Source organism: Salmo trutta, unplaced genomic scaffold (genome assembly GCF_901001165.1).
Source record: "Salmo trutta unplaced genomic scaffold, fSalTru1.1, whole genome shotgun sequence".
Classification (NCBI taxonomy): Eukaryota; Metazoa; Chordata; class Actinopteri; order Salmoniformes; family Salmonidae; genus Salmo; species Salmo trutta.
The window spans coordinates 1-18,229 of NW_021823448.1; the positions used below are offsets into that span (position 1 = coordinate 1).

At 45.2% G+C, this 18,229-nt stretch overlaps 1 protein-coding gene across 1 annotated transcript; it reads left to right on the forward strand.

Annotated features, from left to right (window-relative positions):
• Positions 1-10,617: 10,617 nt before the first annotated feature.
• On the forward strand, positions 10,618-18,227 carry LOC115191025 (WAS/WASL-interacting protein family member 1). Its single transcript, XM_029749028.1, has 7 exons — positions 10,618-10,854; positions 11,272-11,401; positions 11,585-11,746; positions 14,774-15,559; positions 15,822-16,031; positions 16,231-16,344; positions 16,583-18,227. Exons 1-7 carry the CDS (start codon positions 10,801-10,803, stop codon positions 16,633-16,635), a joined length of 1,509 nt encoding a protein of 502 aa, XP_029604888.1. The 5' UTR covers positions 10,618-10,800; the 3' UTR covers positions 16,636-18,227.
• Positions 18,228-18,229: the final 2 nt, after the last annotated feature.

Below are 18,229 nucleotides of genomic sequence, written 5' to 3' on the forward strand. Positions count from 1 at the left end.
ACGGGTCAAGGTTGCTGGTTCAGTGTAACCGGGTCGAGGTCTGCTGGTTCAGTGTAACAGGGTCTAGGTCTGCTGGTTCAGTGTAACAGGGTCTAGGTCTGCTGGTTCAGTACACTACGTCTTGGCTGGTTCAGTGTAACAGGGTCTAGGTCTGCTGGTTCAGTGTAACAGGGTCTAGGTCTGCTGGTTCAGTGTAACCGGGTCGAGGTCTGCTGGTTCAGTGTAACCGGGTCTAGGTCTGCTGGTTCAGTGTAACAGGGTCTAGGTCTGCTGGTTCAGTGTAACAGGGTCTAGGTCTGCTGGTTCAGTGTAACCGGTCTAGGTCTGCTGGTTCAGTGTAACAGGGTCTAGGTCTGCTGGTTCAGTGTAACAGGGTCTAGGTCTGCTGGTTCAGTACCACTACGTCTTGGCTGGTTCAGTGTAACAGGGTCTAGGTCTGCTGGTTCAGTGTAACAGGGTCTACGTCTGCTGGTTCAGTGTATCCGGGTCTAGGTCTGCTGGTTCAGTGTAACAGGGTCTAGGTCTGCTGGTTCAGTGTAACAGGGTCTAGGTCTGCTGGTTCAGTACCACTACGTCTTGGCTGGTTCAGTGTAACAGGATCGAGGTCTGCTGGTTCAGTGTAACAGGGTCGAGGTCTGCTGGTTCAGTGTAACCGGGTCTAGGTCTGCTGGTTCAGTGTAACAGGGTCTAGGTCTGCTGGTTCAGTGTAACCGGGTCTAGGTCTGCTGGTTCAGTGTAACAGGGTCTAGGTCTGCTGGTTCAGTTTAACAGGGTCTAGGTTTGCTGGTCCAGTACCACTACAGTGTAACAGGGTCTAGGTCTGCTGGTTCAGTGTAACAGGTTCTAGGTCTGCTGGTTCAGTACCACTACGTCTTGGCTGGTTCAGTGTAACAGGGTCTAGGTCTGCTGGTTCAGTGTAATAGGGTCTAGGTCTGCTGGTTCAGTGTAACCGGGTCTAGGTCTGCTGGTTCAGTGTAACAGGGTCTAGGTCTGCTGGTTCAGTGTAACCGGGTCTAGGTCTGCTGGTTCAGTGTAACAGGGTCTAGGTCTGCTGGTTCAGTGTAACCGGGTCTAGGTCCAGTGTAACAGGGTCTAGGTCTGCTGGTTCAGTGTAACGGGTCTAGGTCTGCTGGTTCAGTACCACTACGTCTTGGCTGGTTCAGTGTAACAGGATCGAGGTCTGCTGGTTCAGTGTAACAGGGTCGAGGTCTGCTGGTTCAGTGTAACCGGGTCTAGGTCTGCTGGTTCAGTGTAACAGGGTCTAGGTCTGCTGGTTCAGTGTAACAGGGTCTTGGTCTGCTGGTTCAGTGTAACCGGGTCTAGGTCTGCTGGTTCAGTGTAACAGGGTCTAGGTCTGCTGGTTCAGTGTACAGGGTCTAGGTTCTGCTGGTTCAGTGTTAACCGGGTCTAGGTCTGCTGGTTCAGTGTAACCGGGTCTAGGTCTGCTGTTCAGTGTAACAGGGTCTAGGTCTGCTGGTTCAGTGTATCCGGGTCTAGGTCTGCTGGTTCAGTGTAACAGGGTCTAGGTCTGCTGGTCCAGTACGACTACGTCTTGGCTGGTTCAGTGTAACAGGGTCTAGGTCTGCTGGTTCAGTGTAACAGGGTCTAGGTCTGCTGGTTCAGTACCACTACGTCTTGGCTGGTTCAGTGTAACAGGGTCTAGGTCTGCCGGTTCAGTGTAACAGGGTCTAGGTCTGCTGGGTTCAGTGTAACCGGGTCTAGGTCTGCTGGTTTCAGTGTAACAGGGTCTAGGTCTGCTGGTTCAGTGTAACAGGGTCTAGGTCTGCTGGTTCAGTTGTAACCGGGTCTAGGTCTGCTGGTTCAGTGTAACAGGGTCTAGGTCTGCTGGTTCAGTGTAACAGGGTCTAGGTCTGCTGGTCAGTGTAAAAGGGTCTAGGTCTGCTGGTTCAGTGTAACAGGGTCTAGGTTTGCTGGTCCAGTACCACTACGTCTTGGCTGGTTCAGTTGTAACAGGGTCTAGGTCTGCTGGTTCAGTCTAACAGGGTCTAGTGTCTGCTGGTTCAGTACCACTACGTCTTGGCTGGTTCAGTGTAACAGGGTCTAGGTCTGCTGGTTCAGTGTAACAGGGTCTAGGTCTGCTGGTTCAGTGTACCGGGTCTAGGTCTGCTGGTTCAGTGTAACAGGGTCTAGGTCTGCTGGTTCAGTGTAACCGGGTATAGGTCTGCTGGTTCAGTGTAACAGGGTCGAGGTCAGCTGGTTCAGTGTAAACAGGGTCTAGGTCTGCTGGTTCAGTGTATACCGGGTCTAGGTCTGCTGGTCAGTACCACTACGTCTTGGCTGGTTCAGTGTAACAGGGTCTAGGTCTGCTGGTTCAGTCTAACAGGGTCTAGGTCTGCTGGTTCAGTACACTACGTCTTGGCTGGTTCAGTGTAACAGGGTCTAGGTCTGCTGGTTTCAGTGTAACCAGGGTCTAGGTCTGCTGGTTCAGTGTAACCGGGTCTAGGTCTGCTGGTTCAGTGTAACAGGGTCTAGGTCTGCTGGTTCAGTGTAACCGGGTATAGGTCTGCTGGTTCAGTGTAACAGGGTCGAGGTCAGCTGGTTCAGTGTAACAGGGTCTAGGTCTGCTGGTTCAGTGTAACCGGGTCTAGGTCTGCTGGTCCAGTACCACTACGTCTTGGCTGGTTCAGTGTAACAGGGTCTAGGTCTGCTGGTCCAGTACCACTACGTCTTGGCTGGTTCAGTGTAACCGGGTCTAGGTCTGCTGGTTCAGTGTAACAGGGTCTAGTTCTGCTGGTTCAGTGTAACAGGGTCTAGGTCTGCTGGTCAGTGTAACAGGGTCTAGGTCTGCTGGTTCAGTGTAACAGGGTCTAGGTCTGCTGGTTCAGTGTAACAGGGTCGAGGTCTGCTGGTTCAGTACCACTACGTTTTAGCTGGTTCAGTGTAACAGGGTCTAGGTCTGCTGGTTCAGTACCACTATGTGCAGTTGTAGGCTCCAACAAAGTTGTGTCAGATTTTTTGGGCTTTTATCGTGTAGTGCGGCTTGTGTTACGAGACGGTCCCGGTGATTGACCAATAGCAACACAGGCTGCAATGAGTTTGCACATTATTGTGAATAGCCAGATTAATATAATGGGTTCTATTTAAACGCATACATGCTGTGCAAGAACAATTTCCCTAATAACCTTGTTTAGGCTACATTCATCTGAAATCAGGCTACCTGATGGGATTTTGATAAATGCACAAATCGCCAGTCCAAATAAACGTTCTAATAAACGTTATTTTGGGGAAGCCTATTTGCATATACATATTTGAATATGTATATTTTGGGGCGGCAGGTAGCCTAGTGGTTAGAGCGTTGTGCCATTAACCAAAAGGTTGCTAGATCGAATCCCCGAGCTGACAAGGTAAAAATGAACAGGGCAGATTGGCTTGAGAGGCCCCGGTAGGCCATCATTGTAAATAAGAATGTGTTCTTAACTGACTTGCCTAGTTAAATAAAGGTTAAATAAAATATATATATATATATATGTGACCTATTTTAAGATGCATACTTTCAGTTTTTCCGAACTCACTTTATTTGCTCATAAGCATAGAGAGAGGCTGGCACTGCTGGTGCTGTCACAGGTCAGATTAACCACACCGCTGGTGCTGTCACAGGTCAGATTAACCACCCCGCTGTGGTTAATGGAGCCTAGGTCTGCTGATGTCGCCTCTCAAGCCAATCGCACAATGTGACGACAGGTCAGATTAACCACACCGCTGGTGCTGGCACAGGTCAGATTAACCACACTGCTGGTGCTGTCACAGGTCAGATTAACCACCCCGCTGGTGCTGTCACAGGTCAGATTAACCACCCCGCTGTGGTTAATGGAGCCTAGGTCTGCTGATGTCACCTCTCAAGCCAATCACACAATGTGACGACAGGTCAGATTAACCACACTGCTGGTGCTGGCACAGGTCAGATTAACCACACCGCTGGTGCTGTCACAGGTCAGATTAACCACACCGCTGGTGCTGTCACAGGTCAGATTAACCACACTGCTGGTGCTGTCACAGGTCAGATTAACCACACCGCTGGTGCTGTCACAGATCAGATTAACCACCCCGCTGTGGTTAATGGAGCCTAGGTCTGCTGATGTCGCCTCTCAAGCCAATCGCACAATGTGACGACAGGTCAGATTAACCACCCTGCTGGTGCTGTCACATGTCAGATCAACCACACCGCTGTGGTTAATGGAGCCGAGGTCTGCTGATGTCGCCTCTCAAGCCAATCACACAATGTGACAACAGAAGCAAATCAATCTGGCCAGGTTGACATTAAGATTTGAATTCGGTAACATCGCACGTGATCATTGTAAAAGACTGAATCCAATGTAAAGTCTGCAGAGGCCTTTAGATGTTGTTGAACACTTCTCCATAAAGCCATGTCGGCAGTTTCAAAATCGGCACTGAAACTAATATGGGTCATTTTCAGTTCATGAAATACTTTTCAGACATCTCATATCCTTCCTTTATTGACTGAACATTGTTATAGATGGAATCTCCCCTCAACCCTGAAACAACAATGTCATACTGATCCAGCTGAGGGTCAAGTGTCTCTGGGCAGGACAGTTTCAGCATCCCAACCATCACTGGAATGGAACACTGGAATGGAACACTGGAATGGAACACTGGAATGGAACACTGGAATGGAACACAGGAATGCAGTGGTTTAGAGGACAGGTGTTGGTATCATGTTGTCATCTCAAGGACAGGGTCAGCTGTTCTGGCTACCGCAGTGTCCCGCTGGCTTACAGAGAGCTGGAGAGGAGAGATGGGCCTCCACTACTGCTCTCTGTTCCTATCAGAGGGTGTTGAAGTCATCAAGAGGTGGGCTGAGAGATTAGGGGGGGACGTTCCACCTCAAAAAGCACAAGAGAGAGGATTTCAACCCCCATCATCTCAGATTGTTCTGAAATCTGTTAGAAACAGATAAGACTAGCATTCCAGAAACATTATATTATTGAAATATAATTTGATCTCTGAGAAATTAAGCTAATTGATTGCATCCAAATTGGCCATTTTTTAAATGTAGTACCTAACATCCGATTTGGACCAAACCTTTTTTTCTAACAATAAGTAAGACATGAGGAATCCAAAGAAATGGTCAAAGACACCCCCCCCACACACACACTCACACACACACTCACACACCTCCCATGCCAATCCCAACCCAACAACTAGTATACAATATCAGTACGTTTGATAAGTAGTATGACTGTGGCTCTATTTGTTTATTCATCCTATGTAATGTATTCTCAGGGAATTTGGTGATGTTTTTTCCCCCTGTTCAGAGAGATTAGTAATTGCATTGGTTTCCTTACCCTGTAAGCAGACTATTGACAAGGTATGACAGCATTTTATGCTTTGGTTTTGTTGGCCGCTGTTTGAAATGCTAACTTTGGCCCAAATCCAATGCAAGTCATTGTTACCAATATTAGCATGTTCATGTCATACCATGTACATATAGACCGCTTACAAGGAAACTAATGTCATATTGTAATTTGGGCATATCTCTCTTCTCTCTCCCTCTCCTCCTCTCTCTCATCTCTCTCTCTCTCTCTCCTCTCTCTCTCTCTCTCTCTCTCTTCTCTCTCTTCTCTCTCTTTCTTCTCTCTCTCTCTCTCTCCTTCTCTCTCTCTCTCTCCTCTCTCTCTCTTCTCTCTCTCTCCTTTCCCTCTCCTCTCTCTCTCTCTCTCTCTCTCTCTCTCTCTCCCCTCTCTCTCTCTCCTCTCTCTCTCTCTCTCTCTCTCTCTCTCTCGCTCTCTCTCTCTCTCTCTCTCTCTCTCTCTCTCTCTCTCTCTCTCCATCTCCTCTACTCTCTCTCTCCTCTCTATCTCTCTCCTCTCTCTCTCTATCTCTCTCTCCTCTCCTCTCTCTTCTCCTCTCTCTCTCCTCTCCTCTCTCTCCTTTCTCTCTATCCTCTCTCTCTCTCCTCTCTCTCTCTCTCTCTCTCTCTCTCCTCCTCTCTCTCTCTCTCTCTCTCTCTCTCTCTCTCTCTCTCTCTCTCTCTCTCTCTCTCTCTCCTCTCTCTCTCTCTCTCTCTCTCTCTCTCTCTCTTCTCTCTCTCTCTCTCTCTCTCTCTCTCTAGTTAATTATTCAAACTAGTCCTTCGAAATCAATGTTAAAGTCAAAGCTAATTCTGTTATCGTGGAAGTGCCCTGCTGCCATAGAAAGAGAGCAAGGTGCTGTCTTAGAGAGCGATTGCGAGGTGCTGCCTTAGAAAGAGAGCAATGTACTTTAGTAGAGAGAGGGGATGTAGAGAGATTTTGTGAGACAGAAGGGTGCTGCTTTAGAGAGATGGAGAGAGAGGGGATGTAGAGACAGGGTGGGTTGGGTGTCTTACGTGTCAGGTCTTCCTGTTGACCACATTGACAGGAAGATAGAGGCCTCTGCAGCTGAAACTGTCACCTCTCTCTCGTTGACTGGTAACTAATGCAAATCACATGTATATGGACTGGGCTAGTCTATTACTATTGCCAATCACATGCATACTGGGCTAGTCTATTACTAATGTAAATCACATGCATACTGGGCTAGTCTATAACTAATGTAAATCACATGTATATGGACTGGGCTAGTCTTTAACTAATGTAAATCACATGCATACTGGGCTAGTCTATAACTAATGTAAATCACATATGGACTGGGCTAATCTATAACAGGGATGGGGAACTGGCGGGGCCCCCCTTTTGAAGGCCCTCGGACACAGTCAATTGAAGTTAATTCATTAGGCCCTCATCTATGGATTTCACATGACTGGGCAGGGGTGCAGCCATGGGTGGGCCTTGGAGGGCATAGGCCCCTCCACTGGGGAGCCAGGCCCAGCCAATCAGAATGAGTTTTCCCCAAAAATGTAGCTTTATTACAGACAGCAATATTCCTCAGACCCGAAAACTGCACAATTTAAAGTTACTTTCTATTGTCCCCAGCACAAGGTGCACCTGTGTAATCATCATGCTGTTTAATCAGCTTCTTGATATGCCACACCTTTCAGGTGGATGGATTATCTTCGTAAAGGATAAATGCTCACTAACAGGGATGTAAACAAATTTGCACACAAAGTTTGAGAGAAATAAGCTTTTTGTGCATAAAGAACATTTCTGGGATTTTATTATTTCACCTCATGAAACATGGGACCAACACATTACATGCTGCGTTTTATATTTTAGTTCAGTATATATACTGAACTAAAATATAAACGCCTGAGTGGACTAGTCTGTCTGAGTGGACTAGTCTGTCGCCTGTCTGAGTGGACTAGTCTGTCGCCTGTCTGAGTGGACTAGTCTCTCTGAGTGGACTAGTCTGTCGCCTGTCTGAGTGGACTAGTGCGTCGCCTGTCTGAGTGGACTAGTCCGTCGCCTGTCTGAGTGGACTAGTCCGTTGCCTGTCTGAGTGGACTAGTCTGTCTGAGTGGACTAGTCCATTGCGGATGGGATGGCACACCACTATCACCAGTAGTACATTTAGCCTACCGTTAATTCCCATCATTTCTAATCTACAATGTTTGTTTGGTTACGGTAATGCATTCATTATACTATTATTACAGTCTTACCATTGTCATTGTAAGAGTGGACACGTTGTTTGCAGAGCAACAACCTAGGCTACACTTTTGATAAAAAACGTTTTGGTTTATTTCATTCCATTTATGAGTTGTCAATTTATTAATTGTCTTTTGTTTGGAGTGCTCCTGTCAATGTTGAGTAAGGACATGCACCTAGCCTGTTTGAAAAATATTCCCAGCTCTCTTTCGATAACCACTCAGCATAAAAGGGGAAAAACTGTAATGCTCTGATCCAGTGGAAACGTCATAAAATAGGCCTAACTGATTACTGCTTATCCCTTGCACAAATAGCCTACAGCTGTGTTTGTCTGGAGCTCACTGGTGCGGAAACTCTGACAGCCCAGAATATTTTATACAATGTTGCAAGTTTGCTAGCACAAGCTTTGGGCTGGACCCAGTTGATAGTTATACAATGTTTGTTACAGACAGTCCATGCAGAGCCAATGTGATTGATAGGATATCTGTTTTCATCAGGATATGTTCTACCTGCAGGCTGTAGTGTGGTTGTTGGCTTTATGTAGCCTGTTTTTACATATTACCAATGGCAATAGAAGTTACATTTAAAATGGTATCATTTTCATTTAGATATCATTTTGATTAACCACTGCATTTATTTTGAGATATGAAGACTTTATTATAATTTAAATGAAACTGTTCCACGAAAAATGTGCATATGAAAATCAGAACGGATCAGTAGAAATGGTACGATAACTTGGCACTCCAAATGGAAAAGGTTACCGGCCGCTGGTGTAGCCTCTAACCAGTAACTACAGGAGATTAACGGCAGAATCTGAGAAGGCCAGCAGCAGCAGCAGCAGGAAGAGGAGGATCAGGAACAGTTTTGTTTCTTCTTCTGGTTAGGCTATATTGATCTCTAACTCCCTCTTGAGTAATTTGTGTGACTTCATTTTTAATCACAGTGCTTAAAGCATCAGACAAGCTCTGTGGCCTACATATAGTTGATTTTATTCAAACATAGGGTGTATCTACAGTTGAAGTCAGAAGTTTACATACACCTTAGCCAAATACACTTAAACTCAGTTTTTCACAATTCCTTACATTTAATACTAGTAACAATTCCCTGTCTTAGGTCAGTTAGGATCATCACTTTATTTTAAGAATGTGAAATGTCAGAATAATAGTAGAGTGATTTATTTCAGCTTTCATTTCTTTCATCACATTCCCAGGGGGTCGGAAGTGTACATACACTCAATTAGTATTTGGTAGCATTGCCTTGAAATTGTTTAACTTGGGTCAAACGTTTCGGGTAGCCTTCCACAAGCTTCTCACAATAAGTTGGGTGAATTTTGGCCCATTCCTCCTGACAGAACTGGTGTAACTGAGTCAGGTTTGTAGGCCTCCTTGCTCGCACACGCTTTTTCAGTTCTGCCTACACATTTTCTATGGGATTGAGGTCAGGGCTTTGTGATGGCCACTCCAATACCTTGACTTTGTTGTCCTTAAGCCATTTTTCCACAACTTTGGAAGTATGCTTTGTGTCATTGTCCATTTGGAAGACCCATTTGCGACCAAGCTTTAACTTCCTGACTGATGTCTTGATGTTGCTTCAATATATTCACATAATTTTCTTTCCTCATGATGCCATCTATTTTGTGAAGTGCACCAGTCCCACCTGCAGCAAAGCACCCCCACAACATGATGCTGCCACCCCCGTGCTTCACATTTGGGATGGTGTTCTTCGGCTTGCAAGCTTCCCCCTTTTTCCTCCAAACATAACGATGATCATTATGGCCAAACAGTTCTATTGTTGTTTCATCAGACCAGAGGACATTTCTCCAAAAAGTACGATCTCTGTCCCCATGTGCAGTTTCAAACTGTAGTCTGGCTTTTTTATGGTGGTTTTGGAGCAGTGGCTTCTTCCTTGCTGAGCGGCCTTTCAGGTTATGACAATATGGGACTCGTTTTACTGTGGAACTAGATACTTTTTGTACCTGTTTCCTCCAGCATCTTCACAATGTCCTTTGCTGTTGTTCTGGGATTGATTTGCACTTTTCGCACCAAAGTACGTTCGTCTCAGGAGACAGAACGCGTCTCCTTCCTAGAGCGGTATGATGGCTGCGTGGTCCTATGGTGTTTATACTTGCGTACTATTGTTTGTACAGATGAACGTGGTACCTTCAGGCGTTTGGAAATTGCTCCCAAGGATGAACCAGAGGTCTACAATTTTTTTCTGAGGTCTTGGCTGATTTCTTTAGATTTTCCCATGATGTCAAGCAAAGAGGCACTGAGTTTGAAGGTAGGCCTTGACATACATCCACAGGTACACCTCCAATTGACTCAAATAATGTCAATTAGCCAATCAGAAGCTTCTAAAGCCATGACATCATTTTCTGGAATTTTCCTAGCTGTTTAAAGGCACAGTCAACTTAGTGTATGTAAAATTGTGACCCACTGGAATTGTGATACAGTGAATTATAAGTGAAATAATCTGTCTGTAAACAATTGTTGAAAAAATTACTTGTGCCATGCACAAAGTAGATGTCCTAACCGACTTGCCAAAACTATAGTTTGTTAACAAGAAATTTGTGGAGTGGTTGAAGAACAAGTTTTAATGACTCCAACCTAAGTGTATGTAAACTTCAGACTTCAACTGTATATATGGGAAAATAGACGTTTTAAAATTTTTGACCAATCAAAAGTACAGACGACTCTCAGTCGACCAAGATTTTGTTTAGTCGGGGACATCCCTAGATTGGATGATGGTTGTCATCTGTCTGCTGTACCAGGAAGTGTTTCTTGATCAATGTGATTGTTTCCCTTGTGGTTTTATAGCTCATGTACTTTGCAAGTTATTTCAATACATCCTGTTATTTCTGTGCAAGGACAATATTATGTGTCTGCAGTCACACGGCTTGCTCTAAGGACTGTGGTGAAAGCCCGCTGGGTAAAAACTGGTTGAATCAACATGGTTTCCACGTCATTTAAAAAAAAAGAAAAAAGTATTGTGATGACATTGAATCAAAGTGGAAAACTGTTTGGATTTGAAAAAAGACGTCTGTGCCCAGTTGGAGAGATGTGTGTGTGTGTGTGTGTGTGTGTGTGTTTTTTCCCATGTCTCTGAAGGTTTGTTGCGGTCCAGCCTGGTTATGTGTATAGCATCTGTAAGCCTACTGTTTGTGTGGATATTTAGGAAGTATTTAATTTAATGGATTTTGTGTATTCTCTCCATCAGGGGTGAAGCTGTAGAAGAATAGCTGAAGAGAGAGAGAGAGAAGATGCCTCCTCCCCCACCACCCCCTGCCCCTCCCCCACCCCCAACCTTCGCTGTGGTAAGCACGCCAAAGACGTCCTAGTTATATTGAAACTACTAATATGAGTTAACATGACAATGGAACATTCTGACTAAATAATAACATTCAATTTAGATGTAATCTTAGCTGAAGACAGCATCACCTTCTGTCATAACTTCTCATCACCTTCTGTCATGAGTGATTGAACCTTCTGTCATGAGTGATTGAACCTTCTGTCATGAGTGATTGAACCTTCTGTCATGAGTAATTGAAGGGAAATTTCTTAGGTCAGTACAGTTTTGACCTTGTTCAATAGGGACACCTTGTGGTAGTGGAAGGAAGCGTTTCCAGCATGGCAATGTGATTGTGCATGTTGTAGTCCTAGGTAATACTATATAATTTCCTATATTACTTAACTAACTTCTTTGTTTGTGTTTATGTTGTCAACATTCGCAGGCAAATACACAGAAGCCATCACTCAGCAAGAATGAAGCGCAAGGAAGAAACGCCTTACTGTCTGATATCGGCAAAGGTGCTCGTCTGAAGAAGGCTGTCACCAATGACAGGAGTCAACCCATCATTGACAGTGAGTAAACATTTCTCTGATGGTGTGTATTCTAAAGGCTTTACTCAGAATGTACTCATCCTCAGTTTAACAATTAGGAAATATGGAAGCTACTTGAAACCTACAAAGGCCTTCTGCAGATAATGATTTCAAAGGTTATGGTCTTGTGCCGGTGGAAAAGAGATTGAATACCTTTCTTCACAGAACCCAAAGGTGGCGGAGGAGGTGGTGGAGGAGGAGGTGGTGGTGGAGGAGGAGGAGGAGGTGGAGGTGGAGGAGGAGGAGGAGGAGGAGGAGGTCCAGTACTAGGAGGTCTCTTTGCAGGAGGCATGCCCAAGCTTCGGTCCTCAGGAGGGAACAGCAACGGTAATAATTCATCATGTGTATAATAAGAAACTATAATGTACTGCAGCAGCCTCTTGAGGTTGTATTAATATGGTTTGTAGCCGTGTTTGAGATAAGCCATGATAACTATCTTGAACAAGTGTAATGTGTTGCTATATGTAAACTGTACTGCGCCACCTTTTTATACACGAGGGGAGGTCCTCGGGACAAGTCAATTACAGGTCTGTCAGAGTTGACCAAAGTGCCAAGGTTTATTACATAACAAAACAATAATAAAATTCATGACCCCAGAGACACACTGGCTCGGAGGGGGTCGGCAGGGGTCCTCCCCCCCAATAAAAGTAACTCAGTCCAACTTTAAACGTACTCTTGAAAGTTGTAATCGTGGAATGCGCAAGGCACAATTTCAAAATTGGGTAGTGCATCATCAGTTGCCCTCATCATCTTAGTATTGCAGACCTTAGGGAGTGAAGTTCCCCAGTGCTGGAAGGGCCCCGAGTGAAAGAGTTTGGGACCCCCTGGTATAGAAGACATACATTATGGAGAGCAGCAGGGCAATAAATAATGCCAAGACTTGCATGTAAAACACTTTACATAAAGTATATTCACACTCTTTGTAAGATAACACTGGTGACTAAACACTCTTTGTAAGATGATAACACACTGGTGACTAAACACTCTTTGTAAGATGATAACACACTGGTGACTAAACACTCTTTGTAAGATGATAACACACTGGTGACTAAACACTCTTTGTAAGATAACACTGGTGACTAAACACTCTTTGTAAGATGATAACACACTGGTGACTAAACACTCTTTGTAAGATGATAACACACTGGTGACTAAACACTCTTTGTAAGATGATAGCACACTGGTGACTAAACACTCTTTGTAAGATGATAACACACTGGTGACTAAACACTCTTTGTAAGATGATAACACACTGGTGACTAAACACTCTTTGTAAGATGATAACACACTGGTGACTAAACACTCTTTGTAAGATGATAACACACTGGTAACTAAACACTCTTTGTAAGATGATAACACACTGATGACTAAACACTCTTTGTAAGATGATAACACACTGGTGACTAAACACTCTTTGTAAGATGATAACACACTGATGACTAAACACTCTTTGTAAGATGATAACACACTGGTGACTAAACACTCTTTGTAAGATGATAACACACTGGTGACTAAACACTCTTTGTAAGATGATAACACACTGATGACTAAACACTCTTTGTAAGATGATAACACACTGGTGACTAAACACTCTTTGTAAGATGATAACACACTGATGACTAAACACTCTTTGTAAGATGATAACACACTGGTGATTAAACCGGCTGTGCGCGTGCGCTATCGTGCGCTATCGCGCATACATTTATTTTGTCCCTCTACACCAAACGCGATCACGACACGCAGGTTAAAATATCAAAACAAACTCTGAGCCAATGACATTAATTTGGGGACAGGTCGAAAAGCATTAAACATGTATGGCAATTTAGCTAGTTAGCTTGCACTTGCTAGCTAATTTGTCCTGGGATATAAACATTGAGTTGTTATTTTACCTGAAATGCACAAGCTCCTCTACTCCGCCAATTAATCCAAACATAAAACGGTCAACCGAATCGTTTCTAGTCATCTCTCCTCCTTCCAGGCTTTTTCATCTTTGAACTTATATGGTGATTGGCATCTAAACTTTCATAGTATTACCACGACTACCGGCAAAACAGTTCGTCTTTCAATCCCCCACGTGGGTATAACCAATGAGGAGACGGCACGTGGGTACCTGCTTCTATAAACCAATGAGGAGATGGGAGAGGCAGTACTTTCAGCGCGATCTGCATCAGAAATAGAAAGGAGTTCAATTTTAGCCCTTGGCATCGCAGACGCTCGTTGGCGCGCACGAGCAGCGTGGGTGCAATAATTGAATAACATGGATTTCAAAATTTATTTTGCGGCGCACGCGACGTGTCCAGTCTGGTCAGCATGTAACACTGGTGATTAAGCACTCTTTGTAAGATAACACTGGTGATTAAACACTCTTTGTAAGATAACACTGGTGACTAAACACTCTTTGTAAGATGATAACACACTGGTGATTAAACACTCTTTGTAAGATAACACTGGTGACTAAACACTCTTTGTAAGATGATAACACACTGGTGATTAAACACTCTTTGAAAGATTAGACACTCTTTGAAGAAACCCCCACCGCCACCATCACACACTGGTGATATTAGCATGCGAAAGCACGCATGTAAATTCATACGACTTGCCTCTGCTCTCTAACCAAATAGTTCCCTTCTAAAACCAGCCAGCCCTGGAGGACTCTGCAGAAAGGGTGACAAAACATATAAACAAACATATAACAAAGAATATTAAACTAGTCCGCTTGCTAGGGCAATACCAGCTCATTTTCCCGGGCGGACTAGACAAACCAAAAAACTACATAATAAGGGACACACAATTCTTTGAAAAATATAAACAATAATTATAACCCTTGCTCCTTTATAAAATAGCAATATTAAAACTACAATACTTTATTAAATACACAACATTATTAAAAAGACACAATTCATATTACATTGTTAAAAGCGAATATGTTTCATAGTTCCTGTGCTGACAACCGGCTTCCCAGCCGCTTTTCCCCCAACAGCATTGAAGACCTTACTGCAATACGAATCATTGTTTTACATAGCTGTCGTTTAGTTGAGTAAGCGGTAAAACATTTACAGAAAAAGAAACAAAAGTTGCTGACCAAACGTTTGACAACTTGTCGCAAGCATAGCCCATGGGTGTCGTCCATGGCAGGAACACTGGCTTGCTAACCGAGAGTTCCGGCTCGCTAACTTATACCCCAATTCTCACCTGGTCTCACATTCACACCAGCCACTATGTGACACGGGCTACGTGTATTTCTGTAATGCATAGAGGACACTAGTTATTTGGTTGTTTTTAACCATAGCTCCATGTAGGACAAAATGATGATAGACAAAGTGTGTGATGTTTGAAACCCTTATGCTTCCACAGGAGGCCCTAGGCCCCCCATGGTACCTCCAGGAGGCCGTTCCTCAGGACCCAGACCGTTTGGTGGTGGGGGCCCCTCCTCTGGCCCTCCACGGTTCTCAGGGGCCCCAGCCTTTCCCCGGAGCAGCGCCCCCGACCTCCCCAGGGGACGGGCAGGCCCCCCGCGACCAGAGACCCCTGGCGGACCCCCTCCCCCCATCCCCAACACCCCACGGCCAAACCAGAGCATCCAGAACCGAGGGACCCCGCCTGTTCCAGGAGGAGCCCGGATCCCCAGCTCAGCGCCGGCCCCTCCACCACCCAACATTGCAGGCAGACACCAAGGCCTGCCCCCTCCCCCTGGCCCTATAGGGGCCTCGTCTGGGCCAAAACCCTCCTTTGGGGCCCCTCCGGTTCCCAGTAGTGGACGTCCCCCTCTACCCCCAGCCCCCCACCCTGGCAGACCCTCGGAGGACCCCTGGCCCCCACCCCCACCCCTGGGGGGCCACCGGTCCTCCATATCCAGAGATGGACCCCCACCGCCACCATCTTTCAACTCCAAGCCCCCCAGCGCGTCTTCCTCTCGGCCCTCCATCGGCGGTGGTGGAGCTCCCCCTCTCCCTCCTGGCAGACCGGGCCCTCCACTGCTGCCCCCAACGCCTGCGGGAGGAGACGAACACACCCCCAGACTACCACAGAGGAACCTTTCACTCAACTCGCCGGCGCCCCCACCTGGCCGTTCAGGGCCACTGCCACCCCCTCCCAGTGAGAGGCCGCCCCCTCTGGGTAAAAACCCCTCAGGACGGACGGGTAAGGATGCTGCTTCCTTCAGTCTCCCCTCAGGTCATATAATGATGACCACTGTCTCTTTTTGGGTTAGCTTAGCAACTACAAACATAGCTAACCTTTCTGTGGTCAGTTTGGTCAGACATCAGTACACCGTGTAGGTGTTTTGAGACTGGATGGAATGTAGTTTGTAGCTATGATGTGACCTATAGCAATGATATACATGATGCTATTATATAGAACTAGTGTTGTATTGAACTCTGTGGTGTAACCTCTTCTCCCCCAGGCCCGCTCCCTCCCCCTCCCTCCTCAGGTCCACGTGGAGGCAGTATAAGGTCATCTCCAGTCCCCTCACCTCCTAACCGCCCGGGAGCAGAGCCCTCCCGTGGGGGACACCGGCCCCCGCTCCCCCCAGACCGACCGGGAATAGGAGGCCCTCCTCCCCCACCTCCCCCCATGGGCAACGGCTTCCAGAACTCCCATCACCAACCCGTTGGTGAGTGTAACGGAAGGAATTCATAAGATGAGTAAACCTGCTTGAGACCTTACTCCCTAATGTGCCCTTAGCTCCCATTGCTAATGACTTGGCTTCAGCTCAGTGGGCTAACAGATTTGTGGTGCAGAGAAGACCCGTGTTTGAACCCATATAGGTCTTTAACTGACCCAGCTGAGAGTTGTGTTTCTCTCTGTGTCAGATGAGTGGGAGGCCCGGTTCCAGTTCCACCCTGTCTCAGACCTCCCTGTCCCAGAGCCTTACGTGTCCTGTCAGAAGACATACCCCAGCAAGTTGTCCAAGACTGACGGCAGAGGTAGGAACCAAGGGCTTTCCTCCCAGACCTGGGTCAAATGCACCTCAAATACTTCGGAATTCTTGCGCTGTGCTTCAAAAATAGCAAACTCCCAGCTAAATCAAGTGTTTTATATATGTATTGATTTGTCCCAAATCTGTTTCCTCCTGAAAGTTTCCAGCCTGCCTTCAGAGTATCTTCCTGTCCTTAACAGCCTGCTTGACATGTCCAACTTATTTTCCTCTTCTTTCCTGTCCAGGTTCGGATAAAAAGTCCAGGGGTGCACCCCCACTACCCCCTATCCCCAGGTGAAGGGGTCGTTTTTGGGATGTCTCCCTCCCTCCCTCTCTCCCTCCCTCAGAGTACATGGATGTAAGTATGTCACTCCCACTGCCTCTGTCTACGAGGCTTATAGCACCTCATGGATGGACCATATTTGCAGTGGGACTCACACAACCATGTGTTTCTGCCTGGAGTTGACAAAATATTCTCATTTAACGAACAGCACCCCAAACCAACCAAAGTCTCAACAGAGGCTTGTTTTATAGGCTATGCATTTGGTATTACTCCACTATGTAGTGTTGAAACTGTATACTTTTGTTATCATTTTTCACTGTCTTTTTTTTCAATTCCGGATTGTTATGAAGGATCTTTCTGAGATTTAAGGGAAACCGTCGTGTCAGATGCTGTGCCTGTCTTCGCCAAAGGGCAACCCAACTATAGCATATCAGTTACATTATTCTAACCATCAAAGGGTACTTTTACATACAATTCGTGTGCAGTTCATAGCATGTCGTGAACTTTTTTACACGGTAGAGACAAAATGGACGCTTGTGTGTTACAGTATGCGTTGATTGAACTTTAGGTGAAAATTGAATGTTTTCTTTTTGCCTTGAAAGAAAGAAAAACGTCACTCATGACAGTTTAATTTTGTATGATTTGAGTTGTTGGGAAGTACTAATTTTTTTTTTTTTTTCTAAGTTATGTCTTTGACAATTTTTTATTATACAGTTACAGTATTATCTTCTGCTTCTGTACTACTGCTCTGGGATGTCTCCGCTACTTGATATTAACATCAAGCTTGTCTCAGAACCACTTGCAGAGTGACAATCCAATATTTGACCTATGAAAGAAAACCATTAAAATGTATTAAAATGTTATACATGATCCTGAAGTTATGATATGAATGAGCTTTTCTCATAGAATTTGCAAGTGTTTAATGTATGCAAGGAGGATATGAATATGGATCAAAATATGCTGTATGCTGATGTGTGAGAGAAAGTGCTATGTTTGGCCTCAGTGTTTTCTCTGTTCTGTAAAGACGATAATATGCATAATATGCAATAGAGAATGGGGGGAATGGCATGAGCATGTGTGTTTGACCAAAGACAATGGGCTGCACTAGGACGTAGTCTCATCCCACAGAGGCAGTGTCTCAGATACAACTTGCATTCGAGACTACCTAGGACCAAACAGCCAGAAACATCCAGCAGAAATGGAACGTTTCAAAAAGAGGACCATTAAAGTTGTGTTAGTTCCTCCTCAGGTGACAGACATAATGAATGACGTTCCTCATGGGGACATTTTTCTGTCAGTCTTCTTTCAGAATTTATTCTGTCTCTTGTTCCCTAGTTATCTCTGTTAACCCAAAAGTAAAATATAGCGTAGTTTGGTCAGCTACATGCAGAAACTGCCCACGGGAGATTAGTTCCCTATGACATTTACAATGGTACTGCAGAGTGCTTTATGTACTTTGGCTTCAAGGGAACTTATATATATTTTTTAGAAGCATTCAACTGCTTTTGTTTCTGCCTTTTTGAGTGTATTTTCTTCCTGATGCTTTTCAATGTAAAACAAAAACTATTTCCAAATGGATTTTCTAAATAAAGCAAATAAAGTTGGAATT